Raw genomic sequence first — 26,979 nt, forward strand, 5'->3', positions numbered from 1 at the left:
GACAGGATTTAACTGGTGCAGCCCCTTCAATTAAAGGAATGCCATGATCTTGGGAACGTCGGGGAGGAAGACCTAAAGGCTGCTCAAAAACAACAGCATATTTCTGCATCAAACTAACCAAGGCAGGGTGAAGAGCGTCTGGTAACTGCAAAGGGTGGCTTGACAATCCCATCCAATTGCTGAAGTTCAAGAGTAAACACGGCAGCCACTGCATCGGTGCTTACTAACCTTCGTATATAATGAAATTGAGCTTGAGATGAAGGTGGACTCTTATAACCCTGCACAGTGACAAATTCCCCTTTATGCCAGAAGCGAAGAAATGAAGAATTGTAGTCTACAATATGAGCCTTCAATGTTTGTAACCAAGTTGAACCAATCACCAACTCTCCCCCAGCCACATGGAGTACATAAACCTCTGGAATGCTAACAAGGCAACCTGATAGATTAACATCCAAACTAGCAATGCGACCCTCTACCGGCAAGACTTCAAAACTGCCTACTATCACCTTAAATCCCGATGCAGGTTCAATAGGTAGATTCAAAAATTTGGCTATGCGAGGTTGAATAAAACTATCCGAACTGCCACCATCAATCAGGGCCTGGACCTCTAGGCCATTGATGATGGCGTTAACACGGATCAAAGCAGGACCACTTGTACCATGCATAGCATTGTAAGATAAATGATGCTCAACTACCTGAGACTCTAAGGCCTCCAAACTGGGCTCAGATTCCGATGACTCTTGCATTCCTGTGTCCCCTCCATCTGCATTATCTAACACTAGCTGCAGTTGCATAATACTGGCGATTCGGGCAACGGTGAGTAGCTGAAAATTTTTCATCGCACCAGTAACATAATCCCTTCTCCCGTTTGCTCTGAATCTCCGCCGGGGACAATTTTCGCACCGAGCTTTTCATCGGCGGTAAGGCAGGACGCTGGGGTGGAGTTGGAAGCAACGGCGGCAGAGTATTCCGCTGAATAGGCCTATTACTCGAAATTGCAGTTGTAGGAGTCGGCTGAGTACGGGGAGAGGCCGGACCATAAGTGCTTCTCGGTACTGAAGAAAACTTGTCCTCGTAAATTCTAGCTAATGTGACCGCCCGCATCAGGGAGGGAGGGCACTGTGCCTTCACCTCTCGTCTAATATCAGATTTTAACCCACTAATAAAGCAATCCTTCAATGCATCAGGTGGATCAATTTGTGTGCAATTAGCTAAAGCAACAAACTCGTTGTAATAGTCACTCACCGTACCCAATTGTTGCAATTTGAATAATAATTCCCGTGGCGATTCATATAGAGAAGGCCCGAATTCGAGTTCAATGGCACGCTTCAACTGATTCCATGAACGAAATCGAGCAGCGCGTTGTGACATTTGGAACCAAGGAATCGCGGAACCGGTCATGTGAATAGCCGCGATGCTGATTTGATCTTCCTCAGGCACACGGAAGTAGTCAAAATATTGATCCAGGGAAAAGATCCAACCCAACGCATCATCAAATTTAGGCAGATCAAAACCCACTCGCCGCGGTTGCATAAAGGGACGCTGGTGGAATTCGGATCCTGAGTTCGAACCATGGGAGAGCTCATGCAACTCAGATCTGGGATGAGGCTGGGCATGGAGAAGCTGAGTAATAGATTGTTGCAGCAGTCAATTTTCAGATTCGTCGCTTCTGACGATCGTGCGTGCTCAGCGCGAGTCTCCTCCGAAATGGATTCGAACATCTGAAAGAGTTTCTTGATGTCAACTTCCATGCCTATCATGCGGGTATTGTCAGCTACAGCCATGGGATGAAAGCACCAAATGATACAGGGAAGCCAATAGATGGAGAAAGTGTAGTGTGGTATTAAGAATAAGTATGTATATCAGTAAGCAATTCACAGTATAGCAGTATGAGTATGAAGGAATTGAAGAATATGACTAGCAGAAAGAAGAAAGGGTTTAAGAAGGTGCAAAAATCCCTAGCCTTAGGACGCAGCCAGCAACCACTAGTAACCACAATTCCCTAATGATCATAATCCTCTTCCTGCTGCCTAGAATAGGTGGACCAGCTGCCACCTGTCCATGGTTTATTGCAAAACTTCCTTCCAACCGTACCTGACTTTTGTTTATGTACTCCTTGGTTTTATTTATGTACTCCTCATTTGCTATGTTTGTATCAGGCTCCATATAAGGTTTTTATTGTATATACATTATATAAGAAACTAATAACGCGGTCTCTTTACAATAATGGGTGTTTCAACATAGCTCGCTTTTTGCAGCAATTCAACGGCCTCTTTCGAGCCTCTACCGTATGCCTCATAAGGGAGTGGCTTGAACTCCCCTCTATCAATTCTGTGCAATAACGAGATGAAGATCTTCTATGATGCCTGATATAGTTAAGCACATTACATTAGTCTTTCAAGGATATATGAAACATTGTATCAAACCATGCAACAAGTTGTTACCTCCAATTCATCTCTATGAACGAATTGTTGCTGATCACCTCTAATCCTGCAAAACACGATATAATTGCCATTATTATTCGATTCAAATATGTTTCTTTCGAACTTTCAAACTGATTGGTAACTCTACCGTTAGTATTATCACGTGGCTTGGATGTATAATAAAAGAAGGCTAGAAAAAATTGATAATTCATAAAACATGAATGGGAAAAGTGAACATACGTGTCGAGAATGAGATTCTCAGTAGCATCCTGAATGGTAACCCCTTCTTTCCCTGCCAGTAGGACAATTTCTGTTCGCTTTGATACGTGGACATCTTCAACTTGTACTGCAACAACAGCAGATATCATGGATTTGTAAAAATCTTATGCAGCAAATGCATAATCTAAATCTAACATATAATGGTTTTTAAATACACTTAACATTAAATTATCAAGTGAATGAATACAAGAAATCAATATATGCAGTGCACTTAACATTTAACCATGTTGGCATTAGTAACCACTAGTAACCACAATTTCTTAATGATCATAATCCTCTAACCACTTGCTATTTGTTTTCTCCCTGGTGCTCTTCCTGCTGCCTAGAATAGGTGGACCAGCTGCCACTTGTTCATGGTTTGTTGCAAAACTTCCTTCCAACCTTACCTGACTTTTGTTTATGTACTCATTGGTTTTATTTATGTACTCCTCATTTGCTATGTTTGTATCAGGCTCCATATAAGGTTTTTATTGTATATACATTATATAAGAAACTAATAACGCGGTCTCTTTACAATAATGGGTGTTTCAACATAGTTCGCTTTTTGCAGCAATTCAACGGCCTCTTTCGAGCCTCTACCGTATGCCTCATAAGGGAGTGGCTTGAACTCCCCTCTATCAATTCTGTGCAATAACGAGATGAAGATCTTCCATGATGCCTGATATAGTTAAGCACATTACATTAGTCTTTCAAGGATATATGAAACACTGTATCAAACCATGCAACAAGTTGTTACCTCCAATTCATCTCTATGAACGAATTGTTGCTGATCACCTCTAATACTGCAAAACACGATACAATTGCCATTATTATTCGATTCAAATATGTTTCTTTCGAACTTTCAAACTGATTGGTAACTCTACCGTTAGTATTATCACGTGGCTTGGATGTATAATAAAAGAAGGTTAGAAAAAATTGATAATTCATAAAACATGAACTGGAAAAGTGAACATACGTGTCGAGAATGAGATTCTCAGTAGCATCCTGAATGGTAACCCCTTCTTTCCCTGCCAGTAGGACAATTTCTGTTCGCTTTGATACGTGGACATCTTCAACTTGTACTGCAACAACAGCAGATATCATGAATTTGTAAAAATCTTATGCAGCAAATGCATAATCTAAATCTAACATATAATGGTTTTTAAATACACTTAACATTAAATTATCAAGTGAATGAATACAAGAAATCAATATATGGAGTGCACTTAACATTTAACCATGTTGGCATTAGTAACCACTAGTAACCACAATTTCCTAATGATCATAATCCTCTAACCACTTGCTATTTGTTTTCTCCCTGGTGCTCTTCCTGCTGCCTAGAATAGGTGGACCAGCTGCCACTTGTTCATGGTTTGTTGCAAAACTTCCTTCCAACCGTAACTGACTTTTGTTTATGTACTCCTTGGTTTTATTTATGTACTCCTCATTTGCTATGTTTGTATCAGGCTCCATATAAGGTTTTTATTGTATATACATTATATAAGAAACTAATAACGCGGTCTCTTTACAATAATGGGTGTTTCAACATAGCTCGCTTTTTGCAGCAATTCAACGGCCTCTTTCGAGCCTCTACCGTATGCCTCATAAGGGAGTGGCTTGAACTCCCCTCTATCAATTCTGTGCAATAACGAGATGAAGATCTTCCATGATGCCTGATATAGTTAAGCACATTACATTAGTCTTTCAAGGATATATGAAACATTGTATCAAACCATGCAACAAGTTGTTACCTCCAATTCATCTCTATGAACGAATTGTTGCTGATCACCTCTAATCCTGCAAAACACGATACAATTGCCATTATTATTCAATTCAAATATGTTTCTTTCGAACTTTCAAACTGATTGGTAACTCTACCGTTAGTATTATCACGTGGCTTGGATGTATAATAAAAGAAGGCTAGAAAAAATTGATAATTCATAAAACATGAACTGTAAAAGTGAACATACGTGTCGAGAATGAGATTCTCAATAGCATCCTGAATGGTAACCCCTTCTTTCCCTGCCAGTAGGACAATTTCTGTTCGCTTTGATACGTGGACATCTTCAACTTGTACTGCAACAACAGCAGATATCATGGATTTGTAAAAATCTTATGCAGCAAATGCATAATCTAAATCTAACATATAATGGTTTTTAAATACACTTAACATTAAATTATCAAGTGAATGAATACAAGAAATCAATATATGGAGTGCACTTAACATTTAACCATGTTGGCATTAGTAACCACTAGTAACCACAATTCCCTAATGATCATAATCCTCTAACCACTTGCTATTTGTTTTCTCCCTGGTGCTCTTCCTGCTGTCTAGAATAGGTGGACCAGCTGCCACCTGTCCATGGTTTGTTGCAAAACTTCCTTCCAACCGTACCTGAGTTTTGTTTATGTACTCCTTGGTTTTATTTATGTACTCCTCATTTGCTATGTTTGTATCAGGCTCCATACAAGGTTTTTATTGTATATACATTATATAAGAAACTAATAACGCGGTCTCTTTACAATAATAGGTGTTTTAACATAACTCGCTTTTTGCAGCAATTCAACGGCCTCTTTCGAGCCTCTACCGTATGTCTCATAAGGGAGTGGCTTGAACTCCCCTCTATCAATTCTGTGCAATAACGAGATGAAGATCTTCCGTGATGCCTGATATAGTTAAGCACATTACATTAGTCTTTCAAGGATATATGAAACATTGTATCAAACCATGCAACAAGTTGTTACCTCCAATTCATCTCTATGAACGAATTGTTGCTGATCACCTCTAATCCTGCAAAACACGATACAATTGCCATTATTATTCAATTCAAATATGTTTCTTTCGAACTTTCAAACTGATTGGTAACTCTACCGTTAGTATTATCACGTGGCTTGGATGTATAATAAAAGAAGGCTAGAAAAAATTGATAATTCATAAAACATGAACTGGAAAAGTGAACATACGTGTCGAGAATGAGATTCTCAGTAGCATCCTGAATGGTAATCCCTTCTTTCCCTGCCAGTAGGACAATTTCTGTTCGCTTTGATACGTGGACATCTTCAACTTGTACTGCAACAACAGCAGATATCATGGATTTGTAAAAATCTTATGCAGCAAATGCATAATCTAAATCTAACATATAATGGTTTTTAAATACACTTAACATTAAATTATCAAGTGAATGAATACAAGAAATCAATATATGGAGTGCACTTAACATTTAACCATGTTGGCATTTAGATATCACGAAATTTGATTCCAAACACTGTATTGGGAGATCTATATTTGCTATATGAACATCAAACTTCCAATCTCAATGAATGCATCTGACAATATAAAGAATCGTCGAAACGTAGGCGATCATATACCATAAGCTTCATGTAAATAGTTTCTAAAGGCTGTAGGCAGATACGAAACCCATTTCTCCGATGCATCTGACCTAGACATGCACAAATTTACAGTGAGGTTTCATTTTGCAGACATCGATATTTTGATGAATGAGAAAAAGTATTTACTAGAAAACATTTATATTCACTTTCAAAGCCGATAAAGAACATGTATCTATGTTTGTGATGTTTGCGATTATGGATTATTGAGATGATCAACATCTCGATACTTTTTATGTATGAAGAGATAACACCCAAAAATGAAAAAGGTACGGTACCAGAAATTTCTGGAAAATTTCATGAGGAACATCCTTGAAAATATTATCAACTCGTATCTCTGTTTTTCTAGAATTTAAAGCCTTCCCTGCTTTTAGTATGAAAGGAACACCTGATGCCAAAAGGAAAATCATGGAATGCATGACAAGATAATTATGTTTATTTTCCCTTGGGAAGAAAATGCTAAAGATTTTATCATACCTTCCCATCTTTCGTTGTGTATGCGCAGAATAACAGATGCAAAAGTTGGAGTATTCGACTCATTAGGTACGGTTGGGTCATCTCTATAGCCCTCATATTGTCCAAGAACAACCTCATCGTGGCTGTCGAAATAAATTAAATATGTGTAAATTGAAGTTAAATTTAAAAGGTGTTTTATTTTAAATAATTTGTAATACAAAAGATTTGGATGTTGGAGTTATATAAAGTGACATTTTTATTTGGTGGTTTGATTTTTGCATTTATTTTAGTTGATGGACTTAGTCATCTTATGTGACGCTCGTCCTCCTTTTTTTGTTGGTTGTTAGAGTTGCTGCTTTCTTCTTTTTGTCGTAGGTTTTTGTGAAGACATGTTTTTTATGAATTGTTGAGTTTGATGCACTTTCTATTGTGTTATTTGGTTCCATCTTTATATGTATGTTCTTCTTTCAAAGATATGTCTTGAATTTATATGGTTTTCTTTCTCCTTAATCTCTTGATGGGGTGGTGCTTTAATGTCATTATTTTTCTGAAATATCATTAGATTTGAAGCAGTTGTGCCCAATAAGTTTTTTTGCGTCACCATCAAATAGTACAAAAGTTGTTGTAACACTTTGATTTGAAACCTTTAATTGAATTCTGAACCTAAAATAAGTATTGAGTTAGCAACTAATAATTTGATAGATGAGATTATGAAAAGCATACAGAGTTACCTTATTGTTGGATATTGTGGTGTTTGATTACATGTGCTACAAATATAGTTGTTTCTTTTTTTTTATATGCTTTCTTCTTACACTTTTTACATTTAACATAGTTCCATCCTAATTTGTCATCAATTTTGTTTATAGTTGCTAAAATTGTGAAGATCTTTTCCTATTCCAATATTCAATTTATGTTATCATTAGGTATATGGTATTTGAGTAAGTATGAATATATGATGCATGTTGTGATTTTTTTTTGTCATACCTGATCATCATATTCTCATTGCATGACCATTAGATCTTGGATAGTCATTCGATTTCTAATCGTTCTGCTTTGAAAGAATGATACTCTATTGAGTAAGTTTGAAATGTGCAGTTCAAAAATAAATTTTTTGTGCTAAATTTAATGTTATATGAAGGAATAGTGATAAGAGATTTATATATGTAGTTTAAATGGTATGGAATTTAAATACTTATAACGTAAAATTTATTATGATTAATAATATTATTATGACATTTGTAATATGGATATTTATTACCTTTAGTAAGTTATTTATAAAAATTAATAAATTAATTGTTGCAGTATAAATTTATTGTATTGTTTATAACAGTAAGATATAATAAATATAGAAATATGAATTCAATGTATTTGTAAGTTATAAATTTATTGGATTTTATTTTTTAGTTTTTTATTTGTATATTTTATTTTTTTGCTGATTTAGAAATAATAGTTGATTTAGCAAGAATTGAGTGGTTGATTTTAAAATTGTACCAAATAAACAATATTACTGACATGACATTGATAAAAAAAAAAAGAAATATCTCAAAAATAATGTGGTGCATGCTTATGTATCTACTTTTATAGATTAAAAATAGATAGATCGAGAGGATGCATTTCCCGAGCGGGATCAACTCGACTATGAAGATAGTACATTTCTTAGAGAATCCATAAACTAGTACCACCCGAGTCTTAGAAATAGAACATGATAAATTTAATCGTACATTTATTTCTTGCAACTAATAACATATAACAAGCCGAGAACACCTAGAAAATATCATCACCTTCCAATGCCACTGAGCTTACACCTGAATAATAATAATAATGTTGATGATGATAAGTGTCGTCAACTAAAAACCCGGGCTCTTTACAACAATGGGTGTTTTAATATAGCCCGCTTTTCGCAGCAATTCAAAGGCCTCTTTCGGGCCATAACCGTATGCCTCATAAGGGAGTGGCTTGAACTCCCCTCTATCAATTCTGTGTAATAACGGAGTGAAGATCTTTCATGATGCCTGATATAGTTAAGCACATTACATTAGTCTTTCAAGGATATATGAAACATTGTATCAAACCATGTAACAATTTGTTACCTCCAATTCATCTCTACGAACGAATTGTTGCTGATCGCCTCTAATCCTGCAAAACGCGATACAATTGCCATTATCATTCAACTCAAATCTGTTTCTTTCGAACTATCGAACTGATTGGTAAGTCATCCGTTAACGTTATTATGTGGCTTCGATGTATAATAAAAGAATGCTAGAAAAAATTGATAATTCATAAAATAAGAACTGGGAAAGTGAATATACGTGTCGAGAATGAGATTCTCATAAGCATCTTCAATGGTAACCCCTTCCTTCCGCCAGTAGAGCAATTCCTGTTCACTTTGATGTGTGGACATATTCAAATTACCTAGCTTGTACTGCAACAACAGCAGATATCATGGATTTGTAAAAGTCTTATGCAGCAAATACATAATCTAAAATTCTAATATATAATGGTTTTTAAATACACTACATTAAATTATCAAGTGAATGAATACAAGAAATCAATAGATGGAGTGCACTTCTTCAGTTATTCGGCAAGAAGATTTAGTCTGATTATTACAAGTTGAGATAAAAATAAAATAATTTTGGATTTAACCGTGCCAATTCCGCATTTAGATATCCCGAAATTTGATTCCAAACAGTGTATTGGGAGATCTATATTTGCTATATGAACATCAAACTTCCAATCTCAATGAATGCATTTGACAATATAGAGAATCGTTGAAACGTAGGCGATCATATACCATAAGCTTCATGTAAATAGTTTCTAAAGGCTGTAGGCAGATACGAAACCCATTTCTCCGATGCTTCTGACCTAGACATGCACAAGTTTGCAGTGAGGTTTCGTTTTGCAGACATCGATATTTTGATGAATGAGGAAAAGTATTTACAAGAAAACATTTATATTCACTTTCAAAGCCGATAAAGAACATGTATCTATGCTTGTCATGTTTGCGATTATGGATTATTGAGATGATCAACATCTCAATACTTTTTATGTATGAAGAGATAACACCCAAAAATGAAAAAGGTATGGTACCAGAAAATATCAGGAGAATTTCATGAGGAACATCCTTGAAAATATCATCAGGAACATCCTTGAATTGAACTCGTATCTCTTTTTTTCTAGAATCTAAGGCCTTCCCTGCTCTTAGTATGAAAGGAACACCTGATGCCAAAAAGAAAATCATGGAATGCATGACATGTTAATTATGTTTATTTTCCTTTGGGAAGAAAAATGCTAAAGATTTTATCATACCTTCCCATCTTTCGTTGTGTATGCGCAGAATAACAGATGCAAAAGTTGGAGTGTTCGACTCATCAGGTACGGCTGGGTCATCTCTATAGCCCTCATATTGTCCAAGAACAATCTCATCGTCACTAATGGGTACTACTGATTCAAGAACCTGCATTTTTTGTGACCAATAGAAAACACTTTAGACTTTGATTGCATGCTATGGAACATCTCAAAATCTACATAAATATTGAAGTGCAACAACGAAAGGTTCCGGTTATGAAAATATCTCATTGATTCAATTGAAATTTGCAAGTATGAGAACCCGATTTAAAAGGAGAACAAGGATTTTCTGTCTGATATTGATGGCCTCATATCAGAAAAGTCAAATGAAATAGCAGCATAACATGATAATTTTGGCATAAATTGAAGGGAAAATGCGCACACCTTCACTCTCTCATCCCGAATGTGCTCAGGATTGAGAGAAACAGGCCTTTCCATAGCAACCAAGCAGAGAACCTAAACGGTAGAAAAGTGATGAGAAAAATTCAACATATTCGCTATCTTATGAGCTATGATTTAACAGAAGCATCCACTTGACAAGACAAAATAATTATAACAATGTCAAAGTATATTATTCTATATCATTATGAAAATAAAGAGCTCACCTGAAGCAGATGGTTTTGAATAATGTCTCGGATAATTCTGCCAAATTAAAAGTTGTACACTAATGATTTATACTTCCACAGGCGTAATAAGAGAAATTCTATACAAAACGAATAATAGATATTCAATATTGATGCATATAAAAATAAAATGAAAAATCAAAGTTCAACTTTCAATATCATCAGTGAAAGTAAAATTGCTATACAGAAATTCTTTTCATTAGTATCTCTCACTCATCATTTGAAAGCATCATTGAATAATTTGACTAAAGCAAAATTCTACACATACCCATATTGATCAAAATATCCACCATGGACTTCAACTTTAAAATCCTCTTTGAAAATTATCTGCAATGAAATCAGCAGCCAAATGTTCATTCGGTGTGCACATCAAAAAAAATGTTGACAAGATTAACCCTTAAAAGTTACAACCTTGGGTGAAACCATTAAGCCAATTCCGTAACGTTGACTTAAAAAAAGAATCTCACCTGTACATTGTCGATGTTGTCACGATTCCAAAGAGACAAAAACAATTGATTTGCAAAACGAAGTACCAACTGCCGATATGAATAAAATGAAAAGGGTTTAGACAGAGCTCATGGAGCAGACAATAAGTATTAAGTACATCATCATATAACCATTTTTTACCATTTTCTGCACTAGTTCTTTTCCCAAGTAGTGACCAATACGGTAGATTTGTGGCTCCTCAAACAACTCTCCAATCTGAGTACTTAGTTCTTCTGCAGATTCTAGGTCCTTTCCAAAAGGCTTCTCAACAACAATGCGTGTCCACCCACCAAGATTGGCTAACAAAAGGCAGCAAATGTAGCATCAATAGAAACAAAAGTTAGACATTCAGGATAACACATGCAGTCATCCTGTAAATCCAAAATCTACACCGGCAGCTTTATTTATAGCATTTAAACATAAAATATATGTTCGAACCATAGATTATAACTCTTACATTTATTCATGCAACAAGTCTTGATCATATTGCAAACAAATGGATATACTGAAGGAGGAAGTTCAAGATAGAAAAGCCGCCGAGACGAACCCCCTCCGCTGTTTTTCGAATATTCATGCTCTGAAATCTCTTTGTCCAACAAGCGAAAACCTTCCTCAGAATCGTAAGAGCCACTTATGTATTTGATCTAAATGGAAGAGAAAAAATGAGACAGAATGAACATTTTAGGCTGATAAGAAGTGTTTTTTAGTGAGACTAAAATGAAATTTATATACAAGTACAAGAACGCAAACAAGGGAAATGCTAACCAGATTCAGAAAATCCCATACATCTTCCACCTGTTTCGGGGAATAATATTTGGCAGGAATAAGATACCTGCACGAGTCATGTTTGTTATGCTTATAAATAGTTTAAATGCTATAAATTAAAATCTATGAACTAATAGGATAACACAGTTTCTATAAAACAACTTCGTGAAACAACCCGCGAACAATTCATGAAATGTTGATCAAAGAAAAAAGTGTATAGTAAAGATTGTTTGGCTAATTCAAAGGAAACAATTGCAACGATAAACTCGTCTCCCTGCATTTATGTATTGTTAATTCTAGAATATCAGGGAAGATTGTAACTGATTGCCATCATTTCCCCTTTGGTATTTCATAAATATTTGGAAAAAGGAAGATGCACTTTTCTTTCTGGAAAAAGCCTCACTCTCGCAATTGATCTCTCAGTTCGTCATCAGATATTTCCGTCCTTGCATAACCAAAAATTTGAACTTCTGTTGGTGGTAGAAATCCCTAAAAATAAATTCACCAAGCGTAAGAAACAAATCCTTCAAGAAAAAGGAAACAACTATTAGAAAATATCCCATCTACAGAAAGAACAATAGAATGGCGATCATCTTCATCATTTTTCCATTTTTGTTTCACCATGGTTCTATGTAACACGCCAATTAGACATGATCTAAAGACTTTGATATATTGCTCTATAAATGGAAGGCACGAACCTTCTCATACAGGTGGAAAAGTGCCAGAAACAATGACTTCTTCTCAGCCAGATCACCAGAAGCACAAAGCAAAACAATGGAGAATGAGCCAGTTTCAGATACATTTGAAGACTCTCTTGTTCCCATCCTTTAGCAACTATTTATCACGTATCAAATCAGAAGAAGAACTTAGAATCCCTTACCCAGAATCTCCCTCATCTTCTTACAAAAAGCCCACTCTACTTACTCAAGAATTAGGGAAGTGCTTTTTGGACGATTCGCTTGCCGAAGTTCAAACTTTTCCAGTGGAAGGACAGGGTTGTTGTTGTTGCAAAAACCTCGATTGATTTTTTCATGGTTTCAGATCAAATAAGATGCGTAGGGTTGATTCTAGCTCCATATATCGCCTGCCAATCTGCAGCGCTGTTGGCTTCCCGGGTTAACCATTATTTAAAAAGGGTCTCTTTTATTACTGAGGTTTGGGAAGTTGGTTGTATAAAACTAAAAAATATAAACAATGAATAAAATTCTAACATTTAAAATCAAAATATCAAAATATTTATGATAAAACAAAGAAATAAAGAGGAATTTTTAGTAAATAACAACTTAAATATTAATGTAACAATAAATTGAATCAAATAAAATATATTTAAATTAATTAAATTAAATAATTGATATACCAAATTAATTTATAATTATTTGGCTCAATAAAATAATTTAAATAAATAAAAAATATCTTATAAATATATTAGGTAAAGATTATAACATTTTTAAAAATCATTAATCAAATACACAAGACAAAAAATTAATGCAAATTAAAATAAAATTAATTCATTTATTCCAATCAAATCAAATAATTAATATAAGAGAAATATTATAAAGTTATCAAAATTTATTATTTTTGGCCGATAGTTAATGATCAATATTTAAAAATGTGAGCTAAAATATATTATTATATTACTAAACTAAGAAAATTAGGTTGATGGCAAAAAATAATAGAAAAAAAAATCGAATAATCCTCTAATATTTCTCTAATATAATTAATTAGTTATAGTTAATATAATCAAATAAAATATTATATAATTTAATATTTATCTCAATCAAATCAAATACATGATTAATTATAATATTTTTATAATATATTTTTAAAAGTCATTAATCAAAATAAATAACACAAAAAATTAATACAAATTAAAACAAAATCAAATAATTAATGTAATTAATTAGTTATAGTTAATGTGGTCAAATAAAATATTAAATGATTTGATATTTATCTCCATCAAATCAAATAAATAATTGATTAATTAATGTATTTAAATGAATCAAATATAAAAGATAAAAAATACCTTTAAGAACAGCTATTTTATTAATTGAAAAAATTTAATTTTAATAATATATTATAATCAAATCAAATAATTAATATAATTAATTAATTATAATTAATAAAATTAAATAAAATATTAAATAATTTGATATTTATCCATCAAATCAAACAAATTATTAGTTATGGTAACACTTTAAAAACCATTAATAAATATATAAAAAAAATTATGTAAATTAAAACAAAATAAATTTATTTATTCCAGTCAAATCAAGTCATTAATATAATTGTTAATTATAATTAATATCGTCAAACAAAATATTAAATAATTTAATATTTATCTCAATCAAATTAAATAATTAATTATTGCATTTAAATAAATCATATAAAATAAACTACAAAACACCTTCAAGAACATATCATGTCACATTGTCAGTCATGCTATTAATGAAAAAAAATTCGATTTTAATAAATATAATAAATAATAAATTATGTAATCAATCATATAAAATTAATATTTAATGATTATTAATGTTAAGATTTGTCAATCACTCTAATATTGTAATTCATATTTTTTTAGTTATTATTATTATAATTCTTTCTTTTTTTTGTTCAGGCAATCAATAATAAATAATCAATATATCATTAATTATTAATTCTAATTCTCGTCAACCTCAAGATCCAGATTCTCGATGTACAACGACGTTGTAACGAGCTGCTTCGACGCATTCGTAGCACCCGTTGTCGTCGGTAAAAGAGCGGCTGTGACGCTGTTCTGCGGATCCAATAGTGTCGTGGTCTTCATCATCATCATCACCTCACTCCTTTTTCTTTCTCTCTCGACGTAGTCTCCTTCTTTTCCAATTCATCACCGTTGTTGTCACTTTTTTTTCCTTCTTCGGTCGTGCTTCCTTTTGTCACGGTTACTGCTTCCATCAGCAGCAAACTCCTTACTTGTTTTTTACTGATGTCTGATAATATCTCCATGTATTTTAAACCACCAGTATTCAATCAAAAAGAAAGAGAACGCAAGAAAGAAAGAAAGAAGAGAAAGAAAAATAGAGAGAATCTAGCAAAGAATTAATTTTTAAACTTAAATTAAATTTGTGCACTCAAAAAAGAAAGATAGCGCCTAATATTTGTTTTTAAATTCTGATATCAAAAGCAGAAATATTGAGCTCAACTCAATCATTTTTTTAAACAATATATTAGAAACAATCAAACAAATTTAATTTGGACTTTGGAAGGTAAGATTTTCTTTTGAAGCAGCACAGTCATTACTGATTCTATCTGATTTTGGTATGTTTTTTTTTTAATGGTTAGAATATTAAATCAGACCAATTTAAAATTTAATTCACTAAATTTTTAGTTATCAGATCCAATTTTAATAACTATAATTATGATTGTATCTCTATTTTTTATATTTTATTTTTATTCTTAATAATTAATATCTTATTTTATTATCATTAAAATAATTATTAATCACTCCTCCTTTTACTCTATTTATTCAAATATTACTTACAAAAGTTAATATCTTATGAATCATTTTTTTATGAGTATAATTTTTGTTACAGATTTTGATATGATTATCTTTTTTATTTGTATCATTATTTAAATATATATACTAGAGATTTAAATTTTTCTAAAGGGAGAAATTAAAAACTTAATTACCCTTAAAATAATAGAATTTACACGGATCACACCTAATCAAATTTACAAATTCAACATGAATTAGTGATTAATTATCTATTTTGTCATTTTACAATTTTTTCCACAATTTTTTTCCATATATTAGTACTAGGACAATTATTTGTTGAGATTTCGTTCCTCCATCATAATACCTTTTGTGGACATTTTATTCCTCAGATTGAATAGTAATTTTCAAAAGTAATTTATTAAAAATAGTGTTTAAAAAATAACGTTTCTGTTGTTAAATAAATATCAAATAAAGAAGTATAAATAGAAGACTCTAGTATTACAATTACTATCTCAATATAATAAAGATGATTAATATTATTATTAATATTATATGTAAAGAGTAATAGAAAAGAGTATTTAAAATACTTATAAAATAAAAGAAGAGAGAGAATTGTAGTAGTAATATAAAGAGAAGAGTATTTGATTGCAACATAAAGAGATAATTGATTTCTTATTACTTGCTTGTGTGTAAAAACCTCAACCTTATTCCCCTATTTATACTAGTGAAAAGTTACACTTTACAAATATTGGGAAAGCATGCACCATATATCCTTTAATATTTGTGCTTCCCAATAGAACTTCAAAGGAAGAATAAATCATGCTGAGTAGATGGATATGGACATCTATATCGTAACACTCCCCCTTGGATGTCCATTTAGGATTATGCCTCGTTAAAACCTTACTAAAGAAAACCCAATGGAAAAAAAACTTTAGTGAAGGAAAAAGAGTACAAAATCCTTTGTGATAGGAACTGCTTCATTAAAAACCTTGTCAAAAAAAACCCAACGGAAAAAAAAACCTGACTAAGGAAAAAAGAGTAGAGTCTCCCCCTCTTAGCGACATCATTTAATGTCTCGAAATCGGCACATCCTAATCTCATGTACCAATCTTTCAAAGGAGGATTTTGGGAGTGACTTTGTAAATAAATCTGCCAGATTGTCATTTGAGCGGATCTGTTGCACATCAATTGTCCCTTGATTTTAAAGATCATGAGTGAAGAAGAATTTGGGAGAAATATGCTTTGTTCTATCGGCTTTGATGTATCCGCCTTTAAGTTGAGCAATACATGCTGCATTATCTTCAAACATGACAGTTGGAGCTATCTTCTGATCAATCAGTCCACATGATGACAGAATATATTGGATCAAACTTCTGAGCCAAAAACATTCGCGACTAGCTTCATGAATCGCCAGTATTTTACCATGATTAGAGGAGGTTGCTGCTATCGTCTGTTTCGTGGATCTCCATGATATAGCTGTACCACCATATGTGAACAGGTATCCTGTTTAAGATCTCCCTTTATGTGGATCAGACAAGTATCCGACATCTGCATAGCCAACTAGTTGTGACTTGGATCCGTAGGGATAAAATAATCCCATATCAACCGTTCCATGAAGATATCGAAAGATTTGCTTGATTCCACTCCAATGTCTTCTGGTTGGAGAGGAACTATACCTTGCTAGTAAATTCACCGCGAATGATATGTCAGGTCGCGTATTATTAGCAAGATACATTAGTGCTCCAATGGCACTAAGATATGGTACTTCAGGACCAAGGATATCTTCATTTTCTTCTTTAGGACGGAATTGATCCTTTTTCATATCCAAAGATCTTACGATCATTGGGGTACTTAATGGATGTGACTTATCCATATAAAATCTTTTCAAGATCTCTTCTGTGTATGTTGTTTGATGAATAAAGATTCTATTTTTTGTATGCTCGATCTGCAGGCCGAGACAAAATTTAGTCTTTCCAAGATCTTTCATCTCAAACTCTTCTTTCAGAGTTTTTATAATCGTTGGAATCTCTTCAGAAGTTCCAATGATATTTAAATCATCAACGTACACAGTAATTATAATGAATCCAGATACAGATTTCTTTATGAAAACACATGGACAGATATCATCATTCTTGAATCTATTTTTGGCCAGATACTCAGTAAGACGATTATACCACATTCGTCCAGATTGCTTCAGACCATATAAAGATTTTTGCAATTTGACTGAGTATAACCCTTGCGAATATTCATTGGATGGTTTAGATATCTTTAGTCCTTCAGGGACTTTCATATAGATATCCCGATCTAATAAGCCGTATAAGTAGGCTGTTACCACATCCATTAAATGCATATGCAGTTTATGATATGCAGATAAACTGACCAAATAATGCAATGTTATTGCATCCACTACAGGGGAATATGTTTCTTCATAATCTATACCGGGCCTTTGTGAAAAACCTTGTGCCACAAGTCGGGCTTTGTAGCGCACAACTTCATTTTTCTCATTTCGTTTTCTCACAAATACCCATCGGTATCCAACAGGTTTTACATCTTCAGGTGTACGGACTACAGGTCCAAAAACTTCACGTTTTGCAAGTGAGTCTAATTCAGCCTTCATGGCTGCTTCCCATTTTGGCCAATCATTTCTTTGTCGACATTCTTCGACTGATCTTAGCTCAAGATCCGTACTTTCATGCATGATATTTAATGCCACATTATATGCAAATATTTCATTGACAATTGTCTTATTTCGGTCCTATTTCTCTCCTGTAAAGACATAATTTATTGATATCTCGTCATTTTCACAATTTTCAGGTACCTGAACGTCTTCTGGCGTTATATCAGAATTTTGGACAACTGCAGATGTCTCTACTATGTCTTTTTCAACAGGAATATTATTTACCTCTTTTCTCTTTCGAGAATTTTTGTCTTTGGAACCGACAGGCCTGCCACGCTTCTAGCGTGTATTTGCTTCAGTGGTTATTTGTTCTACTGGGACATGAATTTGAATTGGGACATTTTTCGCTGGTATATAAGATTTAGTTATCCTCATTTTCCGCTGGTACACAAATACCCCCGGTTCTCATCCCATACGATATTTATGTTTTTCAAATGCAAGTTCAGAGGCACCTCGCTAGGTGTCTGGAGTTCTCTACAGCGAAGTGGGCTTTTGGGATTTGATATTTTATTCCATTTTCTTATATTTATATGTATAGACTCTCCTTATGTGTATATGCTTTCCTGAGTGTTGCACTTGATTTTGTTTCACCTATTCTTCAAGGCTCCTAATATACTACATTCTTTCGGCTATTATACGTATTTATATTTCATTTTAGAGGTCGTAGCACCTTGCTACCTCTGTTTTACATCCTAGGTGTAAAGCTCTGTGTGGTAGGATGTTATAGCATTAGCCCCAAATTATGAAGAGCTCATTGAGAGATTCCATGCTTTTCTAAATGGCAATCAGGACACACACCATTTGATAATCATCCAACAGAGTTTTTAAATAGCGCATTAGTCCCAAATTATGAAGAGTTCCATGAGAGATTTCGTGCTTTACTGAATAGCAATCAAGACACACACCATCCAAATATACTTCAACTTCTGAAAGATAAAATCAAAGGTAAGACTATCGAATCTTATGACATGTTGGAAATAACAAATTTTACATCACAGATGAAAAAAAAATCTCGAATTCAAAAAATAGAGCTAGTTTTATAAAGAAAAAAATTGTTAGATTTATCAAACTTTTTTCTTAGTTTAGTTGTTGATGTTGGTTATGCCTTCCGTTCTAAATTTTATTGCCTTTTTTTGTGACTGAAAAAAAACAAACAACAATAAGAAAGGAAAAACAAACAAGAAACTGTTTAAGAAAGACAATTCTGCTGAACACTACCTCAAACTCCTTCCAAGGCAACAAAAGCTCCACTTGGGAAGAAAGGGTCCTCATTATCGTCTTTGCCATGATGTTTACTACTGTGTTTGCATCTCTCAAGATCAACTGGAGATCAGGAAGCCATTTCCAAGACATGATATCTCAAATTTTCAACACTATAGGATCAATAAAACCAGAGCAATCCTGTAAATTATTGACAATAATAAGGCCTCTACACAGTCTGTCTCATAAATAACATCTCTTTGCCCTGAGTCCCAGGCTAAAAGAAAGCCTCTCCAAATAGCAAACAACTCTCCTTGCGGAATACTATGATTCTCAATTGTTCCCAGACAGTCTCGTTGCCACTTTTCCTTCCAATCTCTGTAAACACAGGCAAAACCAACCCGAGCACCATTGCTAGGATAGCTAGCATCGCAATTAATCTAAAGGTACCCACCGAGAGAAAATCCAAGAGCCACTAATGGTAGAGGAGATAGACACTTGTTGCAACTCAAGAATATTCCAGAGCTCCTTTTCAAAGGACAATGCCGTACCAGTCACTTTTTTCGTAGTCCAAGACTCGTGGAGATGAAAGATCTCGCTATTTTTCGAACGTCAAATCCACCAGAGATTAGAAAAAGAAATTTCATTGCTGTTTATAATTACATAAGACCACATTTTGTACACTGGTGAAGTTAGGAGGCAGTTCAAAAAGTTACAACAAAAAAAAAGCTGGTGAAGTTCTTGCCTTAAGCTCGATTGATGAAAAAAGACTCTGTCTCAAGACTGACTTGGAGAAGTTTTTGGAATCTTATCTTGTATTTAGCTTAAACTTATTTACTTTATCCATTAACCTTATCCCAGAATCAAACATAAACTTCTTTCTTTCAATTCCTAGTTTAATTTTTTAAACATCAAAACTGTTTCAAAAATAGAGACCACTTTTAGATAACATTCTAAAGCAATTTTACATATATAACAATCTCTTTGAAATTTAATGTTTCCACTACATCATTACAAGGAAAAAAACATTTTTAATTACTTATCCAAAAAATAATTATTTTAATAGAATATTCGTAATTAATGATCACTTATTGTAAAAAAAAAACATTTTAAAGTATTCTTGACTATCTAAAGATTGTAATAAAATAAAATGAAATAAAAAACTATGCTGAAAACTATGAATGTCAAATGATGGCATATATACCCGAAAATTGTAAGATTATTAACTGAAAAAGTGAATAATTTAAAGAAATATATTTTATAATGGTTTATATTATTTTAATTTTTTTAGTAAAGGACAAATAGATCTCTGGCTTTTTTTTCTGCAGACATTTTTGTCCCTAACCATTGAAAAATATTTTTAAGTTCCTGACGTTCTTAAAAGTTGGACGAATCAGTCTCTCCATCCAAATGCCTCTGTCAGACCCAACGGAAAAGACTGACGTGGCTCCCGTAATGCTTGTCACGCATACGCGTTGCCTGGCAGACTTCCCTCATACGCGTACGCGTCGCCATGAATTCTGCAAATCTTTGTTTCTTCATGAATTCTCCAATTTGCATGCTTTTTTTCCATTTCTTTCAAGCCATTCTTGCCATTACAACCATTGAAAAGACCTCTTGATATCATGATATGTGTATCCATGCATTGAATATATGTTGATTGGTAGAAGAAGAGCAAGCTTTAGAAAGCAAGATTAGTAGAGAATTGAGAGAATCTACCCTCAAAAACTAGAGAGATTAGAGTGCAAATACTTCTGGTGAGGGTTCGATGCTCAATCCCTTGTTCCTTGCTTTCACGAGATTTCTTCTTGCAAGTATATTTATACTTCATTTTGAGATTTGAATTAGTGGAATTCATAAATCATCATACTATCTTAGCCCTATTTGTTCATATATGTTCTTGGAGATTGATTCATTTTTAATGAAGTACGTAGACGTATTTTGCATATTAGTTAATGAACCACAAGAGTTTAGCATGAGGGCATGCTAATGTTTAAGTGTGGGAAAGTTGATGAACCATTTGGCGGATTTTATCAACTTTTTTCACATTTTTTCACTAAAATAGCATGATTTTGTGAATTTCTCCTAAGTGTGAAAACATGCTTTTACGCTATTAAATTACTAAATTTAATTTACTTTTCTCCCACTCGATACCTTGATATGTTTGTTTGACTAATTTAAAGTTTTGAAGGCAAGAATGGATTGAAAGAAATGAAAAAAAAAGCATGCAAAGTGAAGAATTCATAAAGAAAAGAGAATTTGCTGAATTCATGGCGACGCGTATGCGTGAGAGGGAACTCTGCCAGGCGACGCGTACGCGTGATAGGCATTACAGGAGCCACGTCAGACTTTTCCGTTAGGTTTGATGGAGGTATTTGGATGGAGAAACTGATCCGTCCAACTTTTAAGGACGTCAGAGACTTAAAAATATTTTTTAATGATCAAGAACAAAAATATTCGCAGAAAAAAGGTCAGGAACCTATTTGTCCTTTACTCTTTTTTAGGAGTGGGTGTGCATAGTAAACTTGTTAGTCAATTTAGATTAAGTTTCCGCAATAAATAATAATTAAATAAATTAACCACGGACATCTGTTACTAAAATACGAAAAAATAAGAAAAAGGAAACTTAAGAATGTGTGAACCTTTTCAGGTTGCTAGACCAAATAATGAAAAAAGAAAAATCAATTTTCTAGTGTCTATTGTTTGATGTTGAATTTTTCTTTTATAATATTTAAAATTTATTTATTTTATATTTTAAATTAAATATTAATTATTTAAATTTTTTTATTAATTAAATATCAAATTTTAAATTCTATAGCAAATACCATAAGAAAAAAAAACTTTCTCATGTTTTGTGACTATTAATAAATTATGAATAATCTTAATCTCCATAGACCACAATACACTGAAGGTCACTATTAGAAGCACCACTTATTAGGTATTTAAGTGAGTATCCATTAATATTAAAGAGATGTATATAGTAGCTAGGTTATCATTATGCAATTGTTCTTATAATTTTGGCCGTTTATTTTTTTAGTCAATATTTTTGTTTTATCATTTTTTCAAAAGACACTGATGTAATTTAATATAATTACCGGATTTATAGTCAAAATTGTTTCTTTTAAAAGAACATGATAAGTAATTTTCGTATTTAAAATTATAAATAATTAGTCTAATTAGTTATTATACAAATCAATCTTATTTAATTTGTCTTATTAACATTAAATCTATAATATTCTCTAATAATATTCGAACCAATTTGATTCTAAACTTAACTAATTATGTCGAATTTGTTTTATAAATGGATAGAAATATTATTCCCAAAATCCATTTTTTATATTTTGAATTAAGAAACTTTGACGATTTTATATCAAAAATGTAAAATTTTTTTTGGTAATCAATGTAAATTTTATTTAAGAGTATGTACTAAGAAAAAATCAACATCGACATAAGTATATTAATGAGCTACAACCACTATTTTTTTAATGTGCGTGTTATATGAAAGTAAAAGATTTTAGATTGTCTAACTTCTGCAAAACACAATTAATAAAAACGATAGTGATATGATCACCTAAAAAAATGATAGTGGTATTCTAAACCATGATGCATTGATGTATATATATATATTTCTCTCGGTTATAACAAGATATATCTATCTTATATTTAGTGTAACTTCTAATTTAATTTTTTAAGGCAACATTTTTGTTTAAGGTTAAGTATAATGAGTTTATGACGTGATTCGAGAAATTTCTTGGCCATAAAAAATTTTTTTTGGATTTTTTTTTGTTATTGGCCATAAACTTTCTTTTTTTTCTCCGTATTAGTAATAGAAGTCCATTATTTATTTATTGCTCAAACCCAAGATAAACTGATTAACAATTTTACTGTACACAATCCACTCCTAAATTGCATGAAACCCTCCTCAAAATCCAAAGGTCCACAAAGAGATAAATTAAAATAATATAAAGCGTTATGAAATACATTTCTTTTAACGAGTCATTAACGTGTGTTTTAAGTTTATGGCTAAGTACATCGAGGGACAAAAGGTCTTGATTAGGCTTGCGAAAATATTTGATAACTAAATAAATTTAGTCAAAATCAGTCAAAATTTATTTTATTTGACATTTATTAATTATTATAATAATTAATGAATATAAATTTTGGTTTTTTCTTTTGGTCTTCCTAACTTTACCATTATACTTATATTAAAATTAAGTGCCATATAACTTTTCTTTATTTATATATTATATTGATCATTGATTTTTAAATTTATTTTTATATTTTGTGAATATATATACTAGTGAAGGTTCGTGTTACACACGGAAATGATCATGGTTTGCCAGTTTAAAGCTATGATTGTATTTTGATCAGAATGGATACTAACATCATGAGGGGATGCTTCATCTATCATTGATGAATTACAGGATTTTATTAACTCCTTTGCTTATCCACCCTCTTCATGATTTTAGAGAAAATATTTGTTGGTTACATACTTGCATAATCTTCAGTTAATTAGATAAGAAAATATCTCAGGTGAATGGTAAGTGTAATTTGTAAGTTTGATATTTTCAGAAAACTTAGAATTTAAAAAAAATTGTTATCCTGATACACTCCGATGACTTTGTTGGTAGTGTTCCTTTTTTGAGAAGTGAAATTCATCTTCTTAAAAAATCAGATGCTATTGTGTTAAGTTCTTGAACTCTAAAATCTTGTATGTCTGGTATAGTGTGATTTTATAGTCAAATTATGTAATGGTTTATAATATCTTAGGGCATATTTTAGATTTGATGTACTTAGTTTTATATTTAGAGAAAGAGAGTGATGTCCGATGATGCAAAATACTTCCATGTTCAATTGTAATTTGTTTTTGTTTTTTATTTTATCCGGCCTTCAATTGTAATTTTGACTATTAAACTATAGGTTTATTTATTTTGTGCCTAAGATTATAAATTAAAATTTTTTTTATTGAAAATACAAAAAATTACATTTTTAATGTATTTATTTTGTATTTATTAAATAAAAATTTTAAAATCTTTTACTAAAGTAAACTTATTATGTGCCCTAAAAATACATATTAGTTAAATACTTAAACTATTAAATTATTCTTTCATGTCTATGGTTGGAAGGGATCTGTTGGGACTTGGGAAAGAACAACAATGTGATTTCGATTATTGGAGATGGAGCAATAAGTGCAAGGCAAGCTTGAGGCTGAATAATGCAGGGATCTAGTTATGTCAAGGTTTTGAAAATTCGACCGGACCGGTCGGATTAACCAGAAACTAGTTATTTGGCCAGTTTAGTCGACCCCCAAAATTATCATACAAAAAATTGATGGAAAAAACAGTAGAATTGGTGGTTAACCGATAAACTGGCCGGAGTTTTTAAAACTCGGTTTTTAATATGTCCCAAAACGACGTCGTTTTGACACCGAAAAACAAAGAAAACCCACTAACCTAACCTAGTCCCTTAACAAAGTCACTCACCACGCCTCCCTCCCTTAACAAAGTGACCACCAGCGGTTGCCACCCTCGTGGTTCGAAGCTTCTATCGATGTCGTCTAATTGTCGGAAGCACAGTTTAAAGATTTTGTCGTTGTCATCGGCTGGTCGGTTCGATGCTTCTGTCGTCAGCCACCTCTGTCCTCCGAGCATCTGTTTTACCGTCGTGGACGCTATGCCTTCTCTTCTTTCTCTGCCGTAGTGAATTCTTCAGTTTTTCAGTTAATTTTTTTTATTTTGTTAACTATATGAATTGCTGCAGTTAGTTCTTCAGTTTTTTATTTCAGTTAAATTTTTTATTTTGTTAATTGTATGAATTACTACAGAGTTCTTCATCTTTTTGGTTAGTTTTTTTTATTTTGTTAATTATATGAATTAATCATTCTGAATTGCTATAATACTGAATATAATTTTGATATAATTTTCAAAAACAGCGATAAGTTCAATTTTGGATTCTGGATTTTGAATGATGAATAAAATTGATATAATTTTGGATTTTGAATGCTAAATAGAATTTTGATATAATTTTGTAATGCTAAATAGAATTGATATAATTTTAGATTCTGAATTGCTGTAATTTTGAATTTTGCCGTAATTGCTGTAATGGTTGAGGTTTTATTTTGCTGTATGTAATTTGTAATTTGTATATTATATGTGATTTAGATGGAATAACCATAAAGTGATCAACAACCACAAGACAATGCCGTCCAAGAATCTCAAACAAGTTCCATTCGAGGAAAATCTCACCCGACTTGGGAACATTTCATTGTGAAGTATGACAAAAATCACAAGGCACAATATACATGTATCTTTTATTTAAATACTTATAATGGAAGGGGATATATAGAATGAAATATCACCTTACAAAAATTTCTGGACAAACTAAAGTATGTAACAAAGTCACTGAAGAGGTTGAACTTCAATTCAAAAGGTTTTTGATGAACAAAAAAAGATGGATAAAAGAATATTTGAGGAGGAGTCTTATAGTGTGGAAATACAAGCACAAGAGTTTGAATCATCTAACCCTGTACAACCTACTGCTCCTACAACAACGGGAGACAAAGAAAAGAGAAGATCTATTATTGCTACACAAATTGGAAGTTATTTTAAGGAAAGGACTACTCTAGGGTCTCAAGTGACTATGAAAAATGTTTTGGCCGGTAAAAAAATTGTGCACAAGGCTAAGTTGGGGATTGCTAAATGGATCGTTAATGCACGCATTCCTTTCAATGCAATTCAATCACCTTACTTCCAACTTGTCTTGGATGGTATTGCTGTAATTGAACCTGATTTCAAGGGACCATCATATGATGAAATGAGAGTTTATTTACTAGCCGATCTTAAAAAATAGTATCAGTTGTAACACCCCAATTACCCTAAGCTTTACCTCTAGCCGTAAAGCAAAGGTTAATCAAAGATTACGACAGTTTTAAGACTTATATATATATATATATACATATAGAAGAAATAATATAATAGAGAAGCCTGATGGAGGATATAGCTCAAAACACAGGATTTAAAAGCGCAAAGCGAACTAACGAAGCATCCAACTTAAAACTCAAGAAACAGATGTGATATAAACAAAGATAATAGTATAATAGTGTAACATCATAAGAAACTAGCCATGGCTCGCGGAGTTTAAGCCGGCTAGCCAAACGTACAGATAAGAGGAAACTGAAGTTTAAAAAATGGCTTATACAAGTTTTGTTCTCTCTCAAATACAGGCCTCTAGGCCGAAACAAAAATACAAAAGCGAGAGACAAATACAAAACAAACCAAAAAGACTCCAAAGGGTATCCGGATCCTCCGCTCCTGTCACCAACCAAACAACTCACCGAGGTGGGTTGCGACCTGCATCTGAAAAACAACAACAAAGTATGGAATGAGAACCGGAGGTTCTCAGTATGGTAACAGTGCCCAATGATGTAAGATGTAAGGCCCCGGGACGCCGAAGGCAATCCTAGAACTTCACATCACATACTGATATTCAAGCTTAGAACAAAATAAATAGATAACCTAAACCATAAACCATTAACAGGGTTATCTAAACTTAGGGAATTTTTAACTAATACTAATTACACCGCTGTGTCCCACAGCCCTCGCCAAACTAATCATCCGTGCGATCCCATCGCCACCGCCTTCCTAACCTCCTTAGCACCAGACAATCACGGATAATGCAAGCAAGTAATACACAGGTAATTTTCATGTATAACAAGTAATTCAAGAAGCAAGTAGGCATATTATACATTTAGGCAAACCCAAATAGTCAAACCAGTCAAGCAAATAAGAGATGCATATGATGAATGCCTATCCTATTGGCTCGTGATATCACTTGTCGGTCCGTAAATGCCAACCCGACACATCCTCCCAGATGTAGCCTTTTCTG

The 26,979-nt window shown here is 32.9% G+C and overlaps 3 protein-coding genes across 3 annotated transcripts; all 3 read right to left on the reverse strand.

The window, feature by feature from the left end:
- Window positions 1-1,130: 1,130 nt before the first annotated feature.
- On the reverse strand, window positions 1,131-4,049 carry LOC114924943 (uncharacterized). Its single transcript, XM_072213711.1, has 7 exons — window positions 3,913-4,049; window positions 3,658-3,763; window positions 3,439-3,484; window positions 3,217-3,360; window positions 2,664-2,769; window positions 2,445-2,490; window positions 1,131-2,366 (listed from the first exon to the last, which is right to left on the reverse strand). Exons 1-7 carry the CDS (start codon window positions 3,965-3,967, stop codon window positions 2,219-2,221), a joined length of 651 nt encoding a protein of 216 aa, XP_072069812.1. The 5' UTR covers window positions 3,968-4,049; the 3' UTR covers window positions 1,131-2,218.
- Window positions 4,050-4,189: 140 nt separating this feature from the next.
- LOC112734940 (uncharacterized) lies at window positions 4,190-6,637 on the reverse strand. Its single transcript, XM_025784480.3, has 8 exons — window positions 6,546-6,637; window positions 6,051-6,121; window positions 5,646-5,751; window positions 5,427-5,472; window positions 5,228-5,348; window positions 4,652-4,757; window positions 4,433-4,478; window positions 4,190-4,354 (listed from the first exon to the last, which is right to left on the reverse strand). The coding sequence occupies exons 1-8, from the start codon at window positions 6,551-6,553 to the stop codon at window positions 4,190-4,192; spliced, it is 669 nt and encodes a 222-aa protein (XP_025640265.2). The 5' UTR covers window positions 6,554-6,637.
- A 1,431-nt stretch (window positions 6,638-8,068) lies between these two features.
- LOC112734932 (glucose-6-phosphate 1-dehydrogenase, cytoplasmic isoform-like) lies at window positions 8,069-12,901 on the reverse strand. Its single transcript, XM_025784464.3, has 15 exons — window positions 12,442-12,901; window positions 12,147-12,232; window positions 11,744-11,810; window positions 11,436-11,622; window positions 11,120-11,277; window positions 10,960-11,028; window positions 10,761-10,819; window positions 10,475-10,511; window positions 10,254-10,325; window positions 9,831-9,978; window positions 9,612-9,740; window positions 9,316-9,386; window positions 8,834-8,946; window positions 8,615-8,660; window positions 8,069-8,536 (listed from the first exon to the last, which is right to left on the reverse strand). The coding sequence occupies exons 1-15, from the start codon at window positions 12,565-12,567 to the stop codon at window positions 8,528-8,530; spliced, it is 1,377 nt and encodes a 458-aa protein (XP_025640249.1). The 5' UTR covers window positions 12,568-12,901; the 3' UTR covers window positions 8,069-8,527.
- Between the last annotated feature and the right edge of the window lie 14,078 nt (window positions 12,902-26,979).

The sequence above is a fragment of the Arachis hypogaea genome, chromosome 2 (genome assembly GCF_003086295.3).
Source record: "Arachis hypogaea cultivar Tifrunner chromosome 2, arahy.Tifrunner.gnm2.J5K5, whole genome shotgun sequence".
Taxonomy (NCBI): Eukaryota; Viridiplantae; Streptophyta; class Magnoliopsida; order Fabales; family Fabaceae; genus Arachis; species Arachis hypogaea.